Source organism: Panthera pardus, unplaced genomic scaffold (assembly GCF_024362965.1).
Source record: "Panthera pardus isolate Hobbes unplaced genomic scaffold, ASM2436296v1 HiC_scaffold_12, whole genome shotgun sequence".
Lineage (NCBI taxonomy): Eukaryota > Metazoa > Chordata > Mammalia > Carnivora > Felidae > Panthera > Panthera pardus.
In genome coordinates, this window is record NW_026526677.1 from 94084724 (window position 1) to 94099108 (window position 14385).

Genomic DNA, 14385 nt, shown 5'->3' on the forward strand with positions numbered 1-14385 from the left:
CAGGGTCTCACAAGATGAGAGTGGCCTGTTGAGATGTCATAGTGAACAGACCACAGATTTTTTTATTTTTAGACTACAGTTTTAATAAAAGCTAACATTTATTGTGCGTATGTGCTAGAATTGTGTTGACTGGTCTACATGTATTATCTCTTTCAGTTCTCCCTAGAACTCTATTAGGCACGTAGTATTATTTCCCCCATTTCTAGTAGGAGATTTAGCCTCATAGGGTTTAAGCAATTTAATCAAGGTAATGAAGTTGGTCAGTGGTAGAGCTGCATCTCAAATCCAAGATAACATGACTCTTTCCTTTCGGTTATCAAGAAAAATGTTCAGAACTAATTCTGACTTTCAAATACTTATTCATAACTAATATCACTTTCCTTGTGTGATTGTTTCCGTTTTCTGGTGCACTTTTATGTCATTTTAATTAATTCTCTCAAGAACTTTGTAAGGTGGCCCTTATGAGCCCTGTTTTACAAATGAGGAGGTTGGAACTCAGAGCATCTGTGACTTTCCAAAAGTTAGACCACAAAGGAATCCAGGCATTCCCAGGCTGAGCCGTCTTTCCACTACATCATTACTGCTTCCAAAAATGACTCCATACAGACAGCAGCTGTCCCTGTGTAAGAGGAGAGTTAACAGTAGATTCATTCTCGAGATTTAGAGGAGGCTTATGTATACCCTCACAGTCATTACTGTTTTTATGTAGTGTTTTCTGACAAGATTATGGCCGTACACTATGAGAGAAAGTGAGAGTGACAGAGAGCAGCTTGTTCAGCTCATGTCCTATTTCATAGGGTAGGAGTCCCAGAAAGTTCAGTAGATATTCCACAAGAGAGATGTCTTGCTATGGTATATTTGTAGGGAAATTTCCCTTATATTGAAAGCATCCTTGTTTAAATCAGAGAAAACCTTGTTTAACTCCTTTTTTTCCTCTACTCCAGGAATTTAAGTAAGTCACTGGCATATTCCAGAAACAACTGGTTTCTCAACTAATCATTCAGCAGAACTTTCTGATTATAAATAGCAAGGCTAAGTCTAGGCATTCTTGGTCCAGTGACAGGTGCTTTATTGTTTGTTGGCAGGACTGGGGTCTGGGGGAAATGGCCAAGTGAAAATTTCTTCCCTTACTGCAAAAACTCTGGAGAAGAATTGAACTATGAGCCAAAAATGGAAAAGAGTAGGATGATGGCTAAAGGGTGATAAATTTCTTAAGGCTGATATTTTTTTCCTTTCCTTTCTTTCTTTCATTCTTTCTTTTCTTTCCTTCTCTTTTTTCTTCTAGTAGGAAAGTGCTCAGTTTCTTTGTTTGACCTCTTGACAATTTAATGGTTTCTATGAAAGAGATGTGATCCACCTAATAGAGGAGTTAAAGTAATAAATGTAGGAATAAAACTCATAGTTTCTACATCTTTGGTGGTGGAGAGATGGGAATGATAGAAATATCAGGGACTTGAATACATGGAACTTTCTTGAATGATTTGGTGTCCTCAGTCATTACCAATTCCTAAGTGATTTCACATGCTTGTATCTGGTCCCCACTCCCATTATCAAAGCCTATGAACTCCTGGGACATGGTTCAGGTAGCCACATCAGGTTAGAATACTGGAACAGCTTCTGGATCAGAGATAGCAGACAGATATTAGTGGAATTATCACTAATCTAGCAGGGTCTGAGATATAGACCCATCTGCCAAGCAAACTACAGTATCCAATTTCCATGGGATAAGCATATAAGTAGGTCAAGGTTCAAGAAAAGTAAACTTTCTAGTAAACAACATATATCCTAGAAGAGACAGTATAGCATCCTTACAAAAGGGGGAATAAAGAAAATATATATATATTAAAATATATATATATTAATATATAAATACAAATAAATATATATTATATATATAAAGAAAACCCAAAGACAAAGAAAAAACTTGAAAGAAGCCTGAGTGGGGGAGAAACACCTTACCCATTAAAAAAAGAAGAAGAAGAATTATAGTAGATTTCTTATCAAAAACTACACAAGCAAGACAAGAGTGGGGTGAAATATTTAAAGTGTTAAAATGTTTGAAGAGCATAGGATATACTGAAACCAATATTGCACTGTAAACTAACTAAAATTTAAATTAAAAAAATAAGGTATAGGATATAAAATTCTTCCAGTAAAATTTCCCTTCAAAAGTGAAGAAATAAAAACTTTCCCAAACAAAAATTGAAGGAACCCATTTCCGGCACACCTGTTCTGCAAGGAATGTTACAAGGGATCCTTCAGGAAAAGGATCTAGGTCAGAAATTCAGATCAATATAAAAAAAAAAAAAGAGTGTTGGAGAATAAATAAATAAAAGTGGAATAAATGTTTTCTCTTAATCGATTTAGAAGATCAATTTTAAAGCAATAACAATAACAAAGCATTAGGGAATCATTAACATTTATTTTTTTTTTGAGAGTCAGAGACAGACAGAGCACGAGCAGGGAAGGGGCAGAGAGAGAGAGACACAGAATCAGAAGGCTCTAGGCTCTGAGCTGTCAGCACAGAGCCCGATGCGGGGCTTGAACCCATGAACCGTGAGATCATGACCCGAGCTGAAGTCAGTCACCCAACCAACTGAGCCACCCAGGCGTCCCGGGTAATCATTATATATATATGGGTAAGAGAAATGAATAGCAGCTATACCATAGTGGTGGGAGTGGAGGTTAAGAAAATTCTGTTATAAGGTGCCTACACTACACAGAAAGTGGTATAGTGCTATTCGAAGATGAACTTCAAGTTAGTTTCAAATGTATATTGCAAGTTCCAGGGCAACAATTTTAAAAAACAAGAAATATAATTGATGTTAAGAGTAGAGATAAAAGGAAGTCACATAAAATGCTTAATTCAAACCAGAGAAAGCAAAATAAAAAGGGAGAGGGGAGAATGCAACATATAGAAAACAGTTAAACACGATAGATATAAATCCAATTATATTAATAATTACTTTAAATATGGTAAGTATGTCAATTAAAAGATAAAGATTGTCAGAGCAAATTTAAAAAAAACGAGCTCCAAGTATATATGCTGTCTACAGGAAACCTACTTTGAACATAAAGATGTACATAGATTAAAGGGGTGAAGAACACACACCATGCTAATGCTAATCAAAAGAAAGCTGGCACAGGGTGCCTGGGTGGCTCAGTTAAGCTTCCAACTCTTGGTTTCAGCTCAGGTCATGATCTCACGGGTTCATGAGATCAGTCAGTTAAGCATCTGACTCTTGGTTTCAGCTGAGGTCATGATCTCACGGCTTCGTGAGATCAAGCCCCACGTTGGGCTCTGTGCTGACAGCACAGAGCCTGCTTGGCATTATCTCTTTCCCTCTCTCTCTGCCCCTACCCAGCTCACTCTCTCTCTCTCTCTCTCTCTCTCTCTCTCTCAAAAATAAACACTACAAAAAAATTTTAAAAGAAAGAAAGAAACCTGATGCGGCTATACTCATTTCAAACAAAGCAGATTTCAGAACCAGGAAACCCATCAGGGATATAGGTGTTACATAACGACGAAAGGGTGAATTCTCCAAGAAGATGCAATAATCTTAAATGTGTACACAATCTAACAAGAGATCATCGAAATACCTGAGGCAAAAACTGATGAAACTGGTAGGAGAAACAGTACATGGGCTTAGCTCATTGCATGAGATTTTTCTTGGTTTTCTTCTAGTCAATCAGATGCTAGAAGCACATGGACTGTTTTTGAGGAAGCAACGGCTCAATTGGGAGAGGAACGGCACACGCTACATGATCCCAGCGTGACTATGCTGCAACTGGGGAAAAGAGGCACTGGGTTTCATTAAGTCTATGCGCAGTAGGGTACCCTGCTCTGGAAGGTACTGGGCTCAGTGTGAGTGGAGAATCTCGAGGTAGTCCTATCTGCCATCCTCCTGTGGCCAAGTCTCTGCAGCCCGGAAAGAGCTGCAGGGTGAGGACGCCCAATGGGAGTTGAGCTCAGTTTCTCTCCTGGGCTCCTTGCCCAGATCATCAGTTCCTGAAAGTACAGATGGTGCTTTATATTTTCCAAAAACATGAGGCACCAGCCTTGAAAGTGGGCTTCGATAAATGTGCCAAAACATACTTGTTGATTATGAAGACCGACACTTGTTTAAATTTGAGGAATTTACAGTTGGCACAACATGTTACTGCATGAGCTCGAATGGAAAAATAAAACCATACTACTTTAAAACTATAGTCAGTTCTGTATGTTAAAGAAGACACATGGAAGATTGCTTTTGTTGTTATTGTTTTGTTTTGTTTTTCGCTCTAGAAGTTCCCAAGCTCTAGCCTAGTCCACAAGCTGAAGGGTAAGAAAAAGGAAAGGGAATAATACATGTAATTAAAAAAAAAAAAAATGATCTGTACAATAAATGTAAAGGGCCATGTTTTTATGAGCACAGGGTAGTTCTACAAGTTGCATGGTCTTTAGGAAGCTGTCTCTTGTCACAACATCAATAGGACCTATCTAGATGGCAGTCATGGATATAAACAAGCTATTTTACAAAGACTAAGCCCTTACTTCTGAAACTCTAATGTCCACGTGAATTACCTGGAGACCTTGTTAAAAGGCAGACTTTAATATGGTAGTTCTTGGGGTTGCCTAAAACTCTGCATTTCTAGCAAGCTTCCAGGTGATGCCACAGCCCTATTCCACAGGTGACACTCAGCCATAAGCAGACTTGTGAGAAAATCCTGGGAGATCGGTCTCCACTATGCAAGTCAGGCTAATGTTCCTGAGGTTCACTCAACAGCTCAACAGAACTCCGGTCTAGGCCATTCTCTACATAAGTGAACAGATACTGAGGTCCTCCTCAGTATTCTTGAATATTCAAGATGAAAGTGACAATGGAATTCGAGTGTCATCCCAGTTTTGCATATAGGTATACTGAGCTCCTGGGGGTTAAATCATTTGTCCATTATCACATAACTATTTAAGTGTATTGTCAGGATTCTACTAGTGGTTCTTTGATCAGTGTCCTTTCCTTGCCTCATGTGAGTCAGGAAATCAGCCTACAACGGAAGATGAGGGGACAGGACCCAGTGCAGGCATCAGCAACGTTGAGAGGGAAAATAAGGGATAATAAAACCAAGGCAGGTTCAAAAAATAAGTCCACAAAGATCAGACCCAAGAAAGTGCAGTGTAGAGACAGCCATTTTAATATTGATACAATAGTATTGTAGGGGACACCACGTCAAATAGGGTCATTCCCACTAGGACAGAGTATGTGGGACATGAAGGTCAGAAACAAGCATGGGGAGCCCCTTTCTTCCTCATGGGCTGAGTGATCCAGTCTCAGGTCTCAGGCAAAGGTACCTTTAAACCCACTTTTTCCTTTATTATAGATTATAGAGCCTGACTTTAGGCCTCGTGGGTTCAGGCCAAGACGAAAGATTCCATTATTGGCTTCTTACTAAAATGTTTAACAATTAAGGGGTGCCTGGGTGGCTCAGTCAGTGAAGCATCCGACTCTTTATTTTGGCTCAGGATCTCATGGCTCATGAGATCAAGTCCTGTGTCAGGCCCCACAGTGACAGCACAGAGCCTGCATGGGATCTCTCTCTCCCTCTCTCTCTCTCGCCCTCCCTAGCTCACCCTCTCACCCTCTCTCTTTCAAAATAAAGAAACTTAAAAAAAAAAAGTTTAACAATTAAGGAGAAACATCTGTCCCCAAAAGGTATGATTCAGTCCCGTCTCTTAGGCAGTGGGAGGGAAGGCATGTGATACTGGTTAGCAAAATCCAAGTGGAATCAACCAGGAAGGCCACCAGCAGTGCCGCCTCTCACAGAGGACCCGTGGAGTCTCTCTCTTTGTGATCTTGAGGTTATACTGATCCCGATGCTGGCTTTCAACCTCCCTTCCAACTCTTTGTCCTATCTTAGAATAGAAAATTGGATAGCTCAGCAGTCTGGTCGTGATGAGTATGTAAGATCGAAGGGAATAGGGGTGCCTGGGTGGCTCGGTCATTAAGCATCTGACTTCGGCTCAGATCATGATCTCACAGTTCCCACACTGGGAGTCCCCAGTTCAGGTGAGCTCGAGCCCCAGTTCGGGTGAGCCCCACTTCTCTCTCTCTCTCCCCTGCCCTTTGCCCCTTGTGGGATTCTCTCTCTCTGCCCCTTGCTCAGTTGCACCATCTCTCTCTCTCTCTCTCAAAAAAAAAAAAAAAAAAAAAGACCAAAGGGAACAGGCGAATATAATGCACTGAATTCTCTTATTTAGGGATCTCCTACATCAGTGCTATACCCGTTAGTGGAGTCTGTGTCACCTGTTGTTCATGTGGTCATGCTGGAAAACCCAGAAGGAATGTAAATATCTAAATATCTAAATGCTTTAAATTCCTCCAAAGAAAGGGAACAGGTTCTGGGACCATTGGCACTTGGCTGAGGGTACATGTTGAGGGGGCAGCGGATCGCCCTACCCAAAGGGAACAGGGAACAGAGAGGCAAGGTGGGATGGGCATCCTTCACTTGTATGTCAAGAAACTGACAGGCCAGGTGTAAAAGACAAAAACACACCACAGCAGGAGAGCGTAAAGGAAAGGGCAGCAGCAGGGGAGAGGCACTTGTTTCTCTGGACAGTCTCCTCAGATGCCAAAGACAGCAGGGTCCACGGAGGACTTGGTAAAAGCAATAGCAGCTTTCACAAGCTTTTTCTTGATGGAGCCTGTTAGGAGGAGAAAACAAGAATTAGGCTGAGGAATCACAATGAGTGAACGCTCTTCCCCGAGTCTCCCCTAAACTGGCCTGCTCATCTCCCCGGAGTCCGGCTCCTGTCTTTCTTTAACATCCCTGACTTTTCTCTTCCTACTGCCCAGATTCCCTTTCATCTTCTCAGACCCCGGAAATACTGAGCAGCAGTGAGCTAATAAACCCCCGAGGGGTGAGAGCTCCAGCCCAGCCTTATACTCGGTACAGTACCGAGATGGTGAGGAGAATAAACACCACGCCATCTCCTTCTCACAATTCACAGTCCCCATCCTTGTCCCTTTCCCTCTTTACTTACCTCCCCCTCCCCCACTTAAGACTGCACTCTCAGACCCCCCAAGGAAAGAACTATGGGGGAGTCCAGAAAAGGTCTGAACTGGGAGAGGACCACGGGGCCTCCCTCTCGGTCATCTTCTAGCAGGCTTGGAGGCTCAGCACCTGGCAAGATGGCCAGCTTCCGACGGAGGGAAGGAGATGGGGTCTTAGGACTGAACTCCTACCTGCATTACTGTTAATCCAGGTTCTGGCCTTCTTTTCCAGAAGTTCCCACTCACACTTCTGGTGCTTAGCCTTGGCATGTAGCCAAACCACCGCCAGGACTGTGGCCCAGCTTGAGGAATCTGCATCCTGTACAACACACGGAGACTTCCCTGAAACCTCCAAGTTGGAGCAGGAGGCCCCTCGAGGGGACGCAAACACCTCCTCACTCACTTTGCTCCAAACTGCTGTTAAATGTGACGACCTGTTCTCTCGGAACCTCATCTGCTACTTGCAAGGCGTAAAGCCAGGCCCTGAACCTCAGGGCAAATATTGTGAGTCTTAAGGGTGGTGCTGAAAACTCCTACAAAATCCCCAACAAGCATTCCCAAGCTATGATAAGAGAATACGTGCATAATTTCTTTATATTTTTATAAAGTATTGAATGTTTTATTTGAATATTTGCCAAACCAAAAAAAAAAAAGAGGAATTACCCATAATGACATTTTTCAATTAAAAAAAATTTTTTTTAAGTTTATTTATTTATTTTGAGAGACAGAGATAGCGTGAGTGGGGGAGGGGCAGAGAGCTAGAGAGAGAGACAAAAAGAGAGAGAGGGAATCCCAAGCAGTCTCTGGGCTGCCAGTGCAGAGCCCCATGTGGGGCTTGAACTCACAAAACCGTGAGATTATGACCTGAGCCAACACCAAGAGTCAGCCACTTAACCATTGAGCCACCCAAGCGTCCCACCAATAATGACATTTTTGAGACAGAAAACTGATTCATAAGAAAGTGAAATGATTTGCCCAAAGTTGGCCTTCTAGCAAATGACACAGCTGGGACTGGAGTCACACTGTTCACTCAAGAGAGAGTCTCAGGCAGAGAACAGAAAATGAGTTTTAGGGATGCCTGGGTTGGTCAGTCGGTTAAGGGTCCGACTTTGGCTCAGATCATGACCTCACCAACAGTGAGGTCAAGCCCCACGTCGGGCTCTGTGCTGACAGCTCAGATCCTGGAGCCTGCTTCAGATTCTTCCTCCCTCCCTCTCTCTTCCCCTCCCCTGCTCACACTCTGTGTCTCTCTCAAAAATAAATAAACATTAAAAAAATCTTTTTTTAAAAAAGAAAGAAAATGAGTTTTCACCCAGGGTCCCACCTTCAGTTTATAGATGCAACAGATCAAGAAAAATTGTTCTTTTAGATCATGAGCCTTAAAATTTGGAAACAGCTATCAGATCCTCTGTGAGGAGTCCTGTCAATCAAAATTCTCAATTCCTTTCATTCTTCTTTAAAAGAACTGCTAATGTCAAAGCAATAAGAACCCCCATGCTTGATCTAGTCTAGAAACAAACATCACAGTGATGTTTAAAATATACCTCCTTAGGGGCACTTGGGTGGCTCAGTTGGTTAAGCATCCGACTCTTGATTTTGACTCAGGTCATGAAGTCACGGTTCATAGGTTCGAGGCCTGCATCAGGCTTTGTGCACTAACAGTGTAAAGCCTACTTGGGATTCTCTCTGTCTCCCTCTCTCTCTGCCCCTTCGCTGCTCTCTCTCTCTCTCAAAATAAATCAACTTAAAAAATAAAAATAAAAACTAAAATACACTTCCTTAAGTGGTCACATCTGGAGGTCGGTGAACTTATGAAATTCTATGACCACAGCCCCAAATACATAACACACACAGCTCTTCTGAAAATCCTGTGCCTTCCACTGATCACATATCACGTGCGTTGGTTCACATGAAGTTTGCAGTCACCCCAAGTCTCCATGTTGTAACAGGTCTTAAGTCATTTTGCTTCTATTCTCTGCTTACAAAATTGAAGATTTAGAAGCAAAAAGAGTATTTTGATTCCCAGTAAGTTTTTTCTTCCCCCCCAGGAAAAGTTACAAGTCATTCATTTTTCAAGGTCTTTTGGGATCTCAATTTTGTTACTGTTCTATCTCCCAGTTTTGGCAAATTTACGAACAGGAAAGCACTGGATCTAAATTTTCATTGAAAATATAAACCTCCAGAGAATTCAGAGCCTGGTGGCTCCAAAAATCTGTTGTAAGTTTGAAAAAATTCATTATTCAGTGCAATGAATTTTCAGTGAGTTTGTTCTCAGTCCATATACTCATTGTTTAAAAAATTCAAATTCCTTAATGAAATTCAGATACTCCAGGGTTCCTGACTCCCTGGATTGGTTGGCCCAGTTACCATGTCGAAGAAGGAAATGTTAGTCTGACATGTCATTGGTTTCCCAATAAAACCGAGTTAGAACATCATGATTCTTATATCTTTTTCCAATGGTTTAAAAATTATCCTTTTAATTATTTGTTCTAGAACAATTTTTTTTAATAGAAATATAATGTCACACACACATATAGTCCTAAATGTCCTAGTAGCCATATGTAAAAATATAAAAATAAACAGGTACAATTATTTTACTAATATGTTTTATTTAACCTAACACATTAAAAATATCATTTTAACATCAATATAAAAATAATTATTAATGAATATTTGCATTTTTTACAGTAAGTCTTAAAATCAGCATGTGTTTCACAATTACATCCCATTTTAATTCAATTAAGAATTTGGTTCCTCATTTGCATTAGCCATATTTCAATTGCTCAATAGCCATTGGACAAGTGGATACTGTATTAGTTGATGCAGGTACAGGATTTCTGAGGGTTTTTTTTTAATCATTTAAAAAATTTCTTTTAAGCTTATTTATTTTGAGAGAGAGAGAGCACGAGTGGGGTATGGGCAGAAAGAGAGGGGAGAGAGAATCCCAAGCAGGCTCTACGCTGTTAGTGCAGAGACCCGTGTGGGGCTTGAACTCATGAACCATGAGATCATGACCTGAGCCAAAGTCAAGAGCCCAATGCTCAACCAACTGAGCCACCCAGGTGTCCCTGAGGTTTATTTAACCACCTTTCCCATTTTGAAAATTCAGAACAACACCTGTCCTTCAGGCTTTTGGTCTTTGTCCATATTTAACAATTTCTCAGAAGATCTGGTAAGTTGCCTTGAAATTCTGGAATGAAATTTGTCCTCATTGGCAGACTTAGACACATTTGAAATAACTAGGTGATTCCCTATTAATACCTGTCCTGACTTCAGTGAAATTTTGCTGATTTGTGGGCCACATGCACAAATTAGTAGCAATGTAGATTCTGAAGACAGTTCTAGAACTGAATCCAGCTCTGCCACTGACTGGCTGGGAAAACTCAGACACAGTATTATGGTTCTATATAAAATAGCAATAATGTGAATAGGATTTACTTTAATTATTATGATGAATAAGTCAGTGGATGTTAAGTGCTTAGCATGGTGCCTGGCAGAGAGTAATTGCTCAAAAATGTTAGTTATTCTAACTAAGATGACTGACGGGGAATATGAAGTGAAAGAAGATGTTTGCTTTCCCTTTGTCATCCATCAACTCCCACCAACTAGGCTCTTAGTTCCTTGTTCGTTCTTCTCTAACATACCAAGAAAAATCTTCAACATCTATTTATTAGAAATCAATTTAGTCTATGGCCTCCTACAGTCTCCTTTCTCAGATGAGTCATGAATCACCCCAATCTCATGACCGACCCCAACCCCTTAAAAACATACATACTCCTTTTTCTTCCCTGAATCTTACCTTGACAGGGAGTGCAGACCATAGGTCTTTCAAACTTATACCTAGGATCCTGGCCAGATCTTCATCTAGATCCCAGGAACCATCTGCATTTTGGAGGGATATCAGCTGCACCAGATAAGTCTCTCCAAAGACTTTGGGGAACAAAAAAAGAGCGTGACAAATTATAGAGCTACGATCCCTTAGTATACCTGAGAAAGACAGGTCTTAGCATACCTGAGAAAGACAGGCTATAGTGACAGCGCAGAGCTAAGCAGATCCTACCAAGATACCTGTCATAGTCCTTCCCCTGGGAGGCAGGTATTTTCTCTGTGACAATGTAGGCCACCTGAATGAGATACTAAATCTAGGGGAGCTACACTTAAAAATTTAGCAACAAGGAAAAGATACGAGGAACTAAAGAACCCACATGATAATGCTGCTTAAAGTTTTATCCAGTCCTATTTAAATGGGCCTTAAAACTTGATGTATATTAAAAAAAATTCTACACCAGTGTAGCCTGAATTTTAATTATAAAAATTTTCAAAAGAAAGCAGATATAAAGGAAGCACCTAGCAACGTACCTCAAAGTGTAGTCTAGTGTCTTATCTGGGTGCTACAACAGTTGCTTAAAGACCACACAGAAAGCATCTCACATCTGGCTATCTATCATATGTGATGGTGTACTTAGAGCAACTTGGAAATTAGCAGGCGAGAAAAACTATAACTAGAAAACAATTCTACTCTAATAGGGGAAAAAATCTATAGCTCTGAATTTCAACACTCTTAGTTTGAACCTCAGCTTTGCTAACACTCAAAATGTACAAAAAGTATGGAAGGCCCTTCCTTGGCTCCATACAAAAAGTAGTTGCTAAATAGCTCACAAAAACCAGAAGCTCACCACTGCTAGGTAACGTTTCTTTCATCTTTGCTAAGAGGATGGTCAGAGCTGGAATATTCTAAGTGAGGAAGGCCTAGGAAACCAACACAAAGTAAAGCTACTCTGTGGCTACCATGAAGAATTTTCTCAAAGTGGCCAAGATGGCAGAACAGCATGGAAGTTCTTTTGCATCTCTCATCCCTGAAATGGAGCCAGATCAACACTAAACCATCTTGCACACCTAGAAAACTGACTTGAGGACTAACACAATAATCTGCACAACCTGAACCACAGAACTTGGCAGGTACGCAGTGCAGAGAGGTGAACTGGTGGAGAGAGAAGCTGTGGAGGGCAGAGAGCTGTTTTTGCTTGCAGAGAGAAGACGGAGATTGGGGGGTGGGGAGAGTATGGGAAAGCACCCCCCGGCAAAAGCGGCTGGAGAGAAAAGGAAGAGTATGCAAGGGACTGAACAAAAAAGGGAGAAAGGAGAAAGGAGAGTGTTTAAATTCCATTAAGACACTATAAACAGGGAAGCATAGAGTCTGAAACTCTACAGCTCGATACCTGGCGGTGCTCTGGTGGGAAGGTCAAATCCCCAGGAGCCAGATTCAAGGTCCTTCAAGTCCTCGGGCATTATGTCTTGGACAGGCAGTTCCCTTGCTTGGAAGATATTTGGTGGAGGCTGTGAACCATACCTACAGCCAAAGATCCTAGCAGACCCTGGAGAACAACCACATTCACTGGTGTTGGAACAAGGATGTTAAGAGGGAAGCCTGGTGCCAGATGTGTGTTGTGATTTGCCATAATCCCTGAAATGCTGCTGCTACACAACTGCATGAAATTTTTCATGGGTGGACTGGTGCCTAGTCACAGTCTCTGAGCATCAGCAGCGGCAGAGTCTCATGAACATTCCTTGAGGAGGGCTGGCACCAGGCCATTGCTCAGCCAGACCCTCCTCCAGAAGGCCAGAATGGGTCAAAGCCACAGTCTCTCAGAAGTGAGGGGCTGGGAAACACAGCCCCATCTGAAATAAAACTCAGGAGGGAGGTGCCACCTGGCAGCCTGACAGCTTCGTCACAGACAGTGTAAAAGCGAGAAGTGAACAGAAGCCGGAGACAAAGGAGGGGTGCTTGATTGCTAGTCGGGGAGAGCACAGAGCTCCAATACTAGAGACTAGGTAGCTGGGCAACGCCATTTTCATCCCTCCCGCACATGGGCATAAATGCCTCTATGTGACACAACAATCCACCCCTGTGAGGTAAGCAGCGCCATCTACTGGAGAATGGAGCTGTTATACTAAGCCCCGCCCAACTGGGCCAACAGAGCTCTTGAGGAACACCAAGAGCTAACACAATGTGCTTAGTCTATAGACTATAAAGTGATTCACAGTTCGACTTCTAGGGGAGACTGATGTAATTTCAATCGTATTTCAGTCTGTTTGCTGGTCAATCTATTCAATTTTTTTTCTTTTTCTTTTCTTTTCTTGAGTACAGAAAGAGAAAAAAATTATTTTTATTTTCCATTTTTATTAAAAATATATCTTTAATTTTTTTCTAAATTTTTAACTTTTTTGTAAATTCTTAAAATTATTACTTCCATCGTCTCGTTTTATTCTATTTTATTGTATTCATTTTCTCAAATTTTCAAACATTTTCCTTTTTTCTTTTTTTTCTTATATTTCCCTTTTTTCTCTAATTTATCAAGCTCCTTCAACAACCAGACCAAAACACACCTAATTTCTAGCATCCTTTATTTGATTTCTTTGTGTTGTTTTTAATTGTACTTTTTTTTTAGTTTATTAATTCCTTTTCTTCCTTCAAAATGACAAAACGAAGTAATTCACCTCAAAAGGAACAACAGGAAGAAATGACAGCCATGGGTTTAATCAACACAGATACAAGCAAGATGTCTAGACAAGAATTTAGAATCACAATAATAATATTAGCTGGGGTTGAAAATAGATTAGAATCCCTTTCTGTGGAGATAAAAGAAGTAAAAGCTAGTCGGGATGAAATAAAAAATGCTATAACTGAGCTGCAATCTCGAATGGTTGCCACGGCAGCAAGAATGGAAGAGTAGATAAAGCAGAACAGTGAATCGGCGATATAGAGGACAAACTTATGGAGAACAATGAAGCAGAAAGACGGAGACTAAGGCAAAAGACCACGATTTAAGAATTAGAGAACTCAGTGACTCATTAAAAAGGAGTAACATCAGAATCATAGGAGTCCCAGAAGATAAAGAAAGAGAAAAAGGGGGTAGAAGGTTTATGTGAGCAAATCACAGCAGAAAACTTTCCTAACCTTGGGAAGCACACAGACATCAAAATCCAGGAAGCACAGAGGACTCCCGTTAGATTCAACAAAAACCAACCCTCAACAAGACATATCATTGTCAAATTCACAAAATACTTAGGCAAGGAAAGAATCATGAAAGCAGCAAGGGGAAAAAAAGTCTTTAACGTACAAGGGAAGACACAGCAGGTTCGCAACAGACCTATCCACAAGAAACTTGGCAGGTCAGAAAGGAGTGGCAGGATATATTCAATGTGCTGAATCAGAAAAATATGCAGCAAAGAATTATTTATCCAGAAAGGCTGCCATTCAAAAACAGAAGCAGAAATAGTTTCCAAGACAAACAAAAATTAGTTTGTGACCACTAAACCAGCCCTGCAAGAAATTTTAAGGGGGACTCTCTGAGGG

General features: G+C 41.0%; 1 protein-coding gene and 1 long non-coding RNA gene across 5 annotated transcripts in view; one reads left to right on the forward strand and one right to left on the reverse strand.

Annotated features, from left to right (window-relative positions):
• The first annotated feature begins 3001 nt into the window (after positions 1–3001).
• Positions 3002–3384, forward strand: LOC128776204 (uncharacterized). The gene is made up of 2 exons (XR_008421264.1): positions 3002–3194; positions 3258–3384. It is a non-coding gene; the product is annotated as an uncharacterized LOC128776204 (long non-coding RNA).
• A 1765-nt stretch (positions 3385–5149) lies between these two features.
• The window catches only part of VWA5A (von Willebrand factor A domain containing 5A), a 37118-nt gene continuing 27882 nt past the window's right edge, over positions 5150–14385 (reverse strand). For 2 of the 4 annotated variants that reach the window (XM_019433495.2, XM_019433497.2), the window contains 4 exons: positions 12248–12403; positions 10828–10958; positions 7221–7347; positions 5150–6679 (listed from right to left, as the gene is read on the reverse strand). In XM_019433495.2, coding sequence (XP_019289040.2) covers positions 6600–6679; positions 7221–7347; positions 10828–10958; positions 12248–12403 — 494 coding nt within the window. In that variant the 3' untranslated portion in view covers positions 5150–6599. Of the gene's footprint in view, positions 6680–7220; positions 7348–10827; positions 10959–12247; positions 12404–14385 lie in introns of those variants that run through there. The other 2 variants (XM_019433498.2, XR_002075972.2) reach the window with 2 other exon arrangements.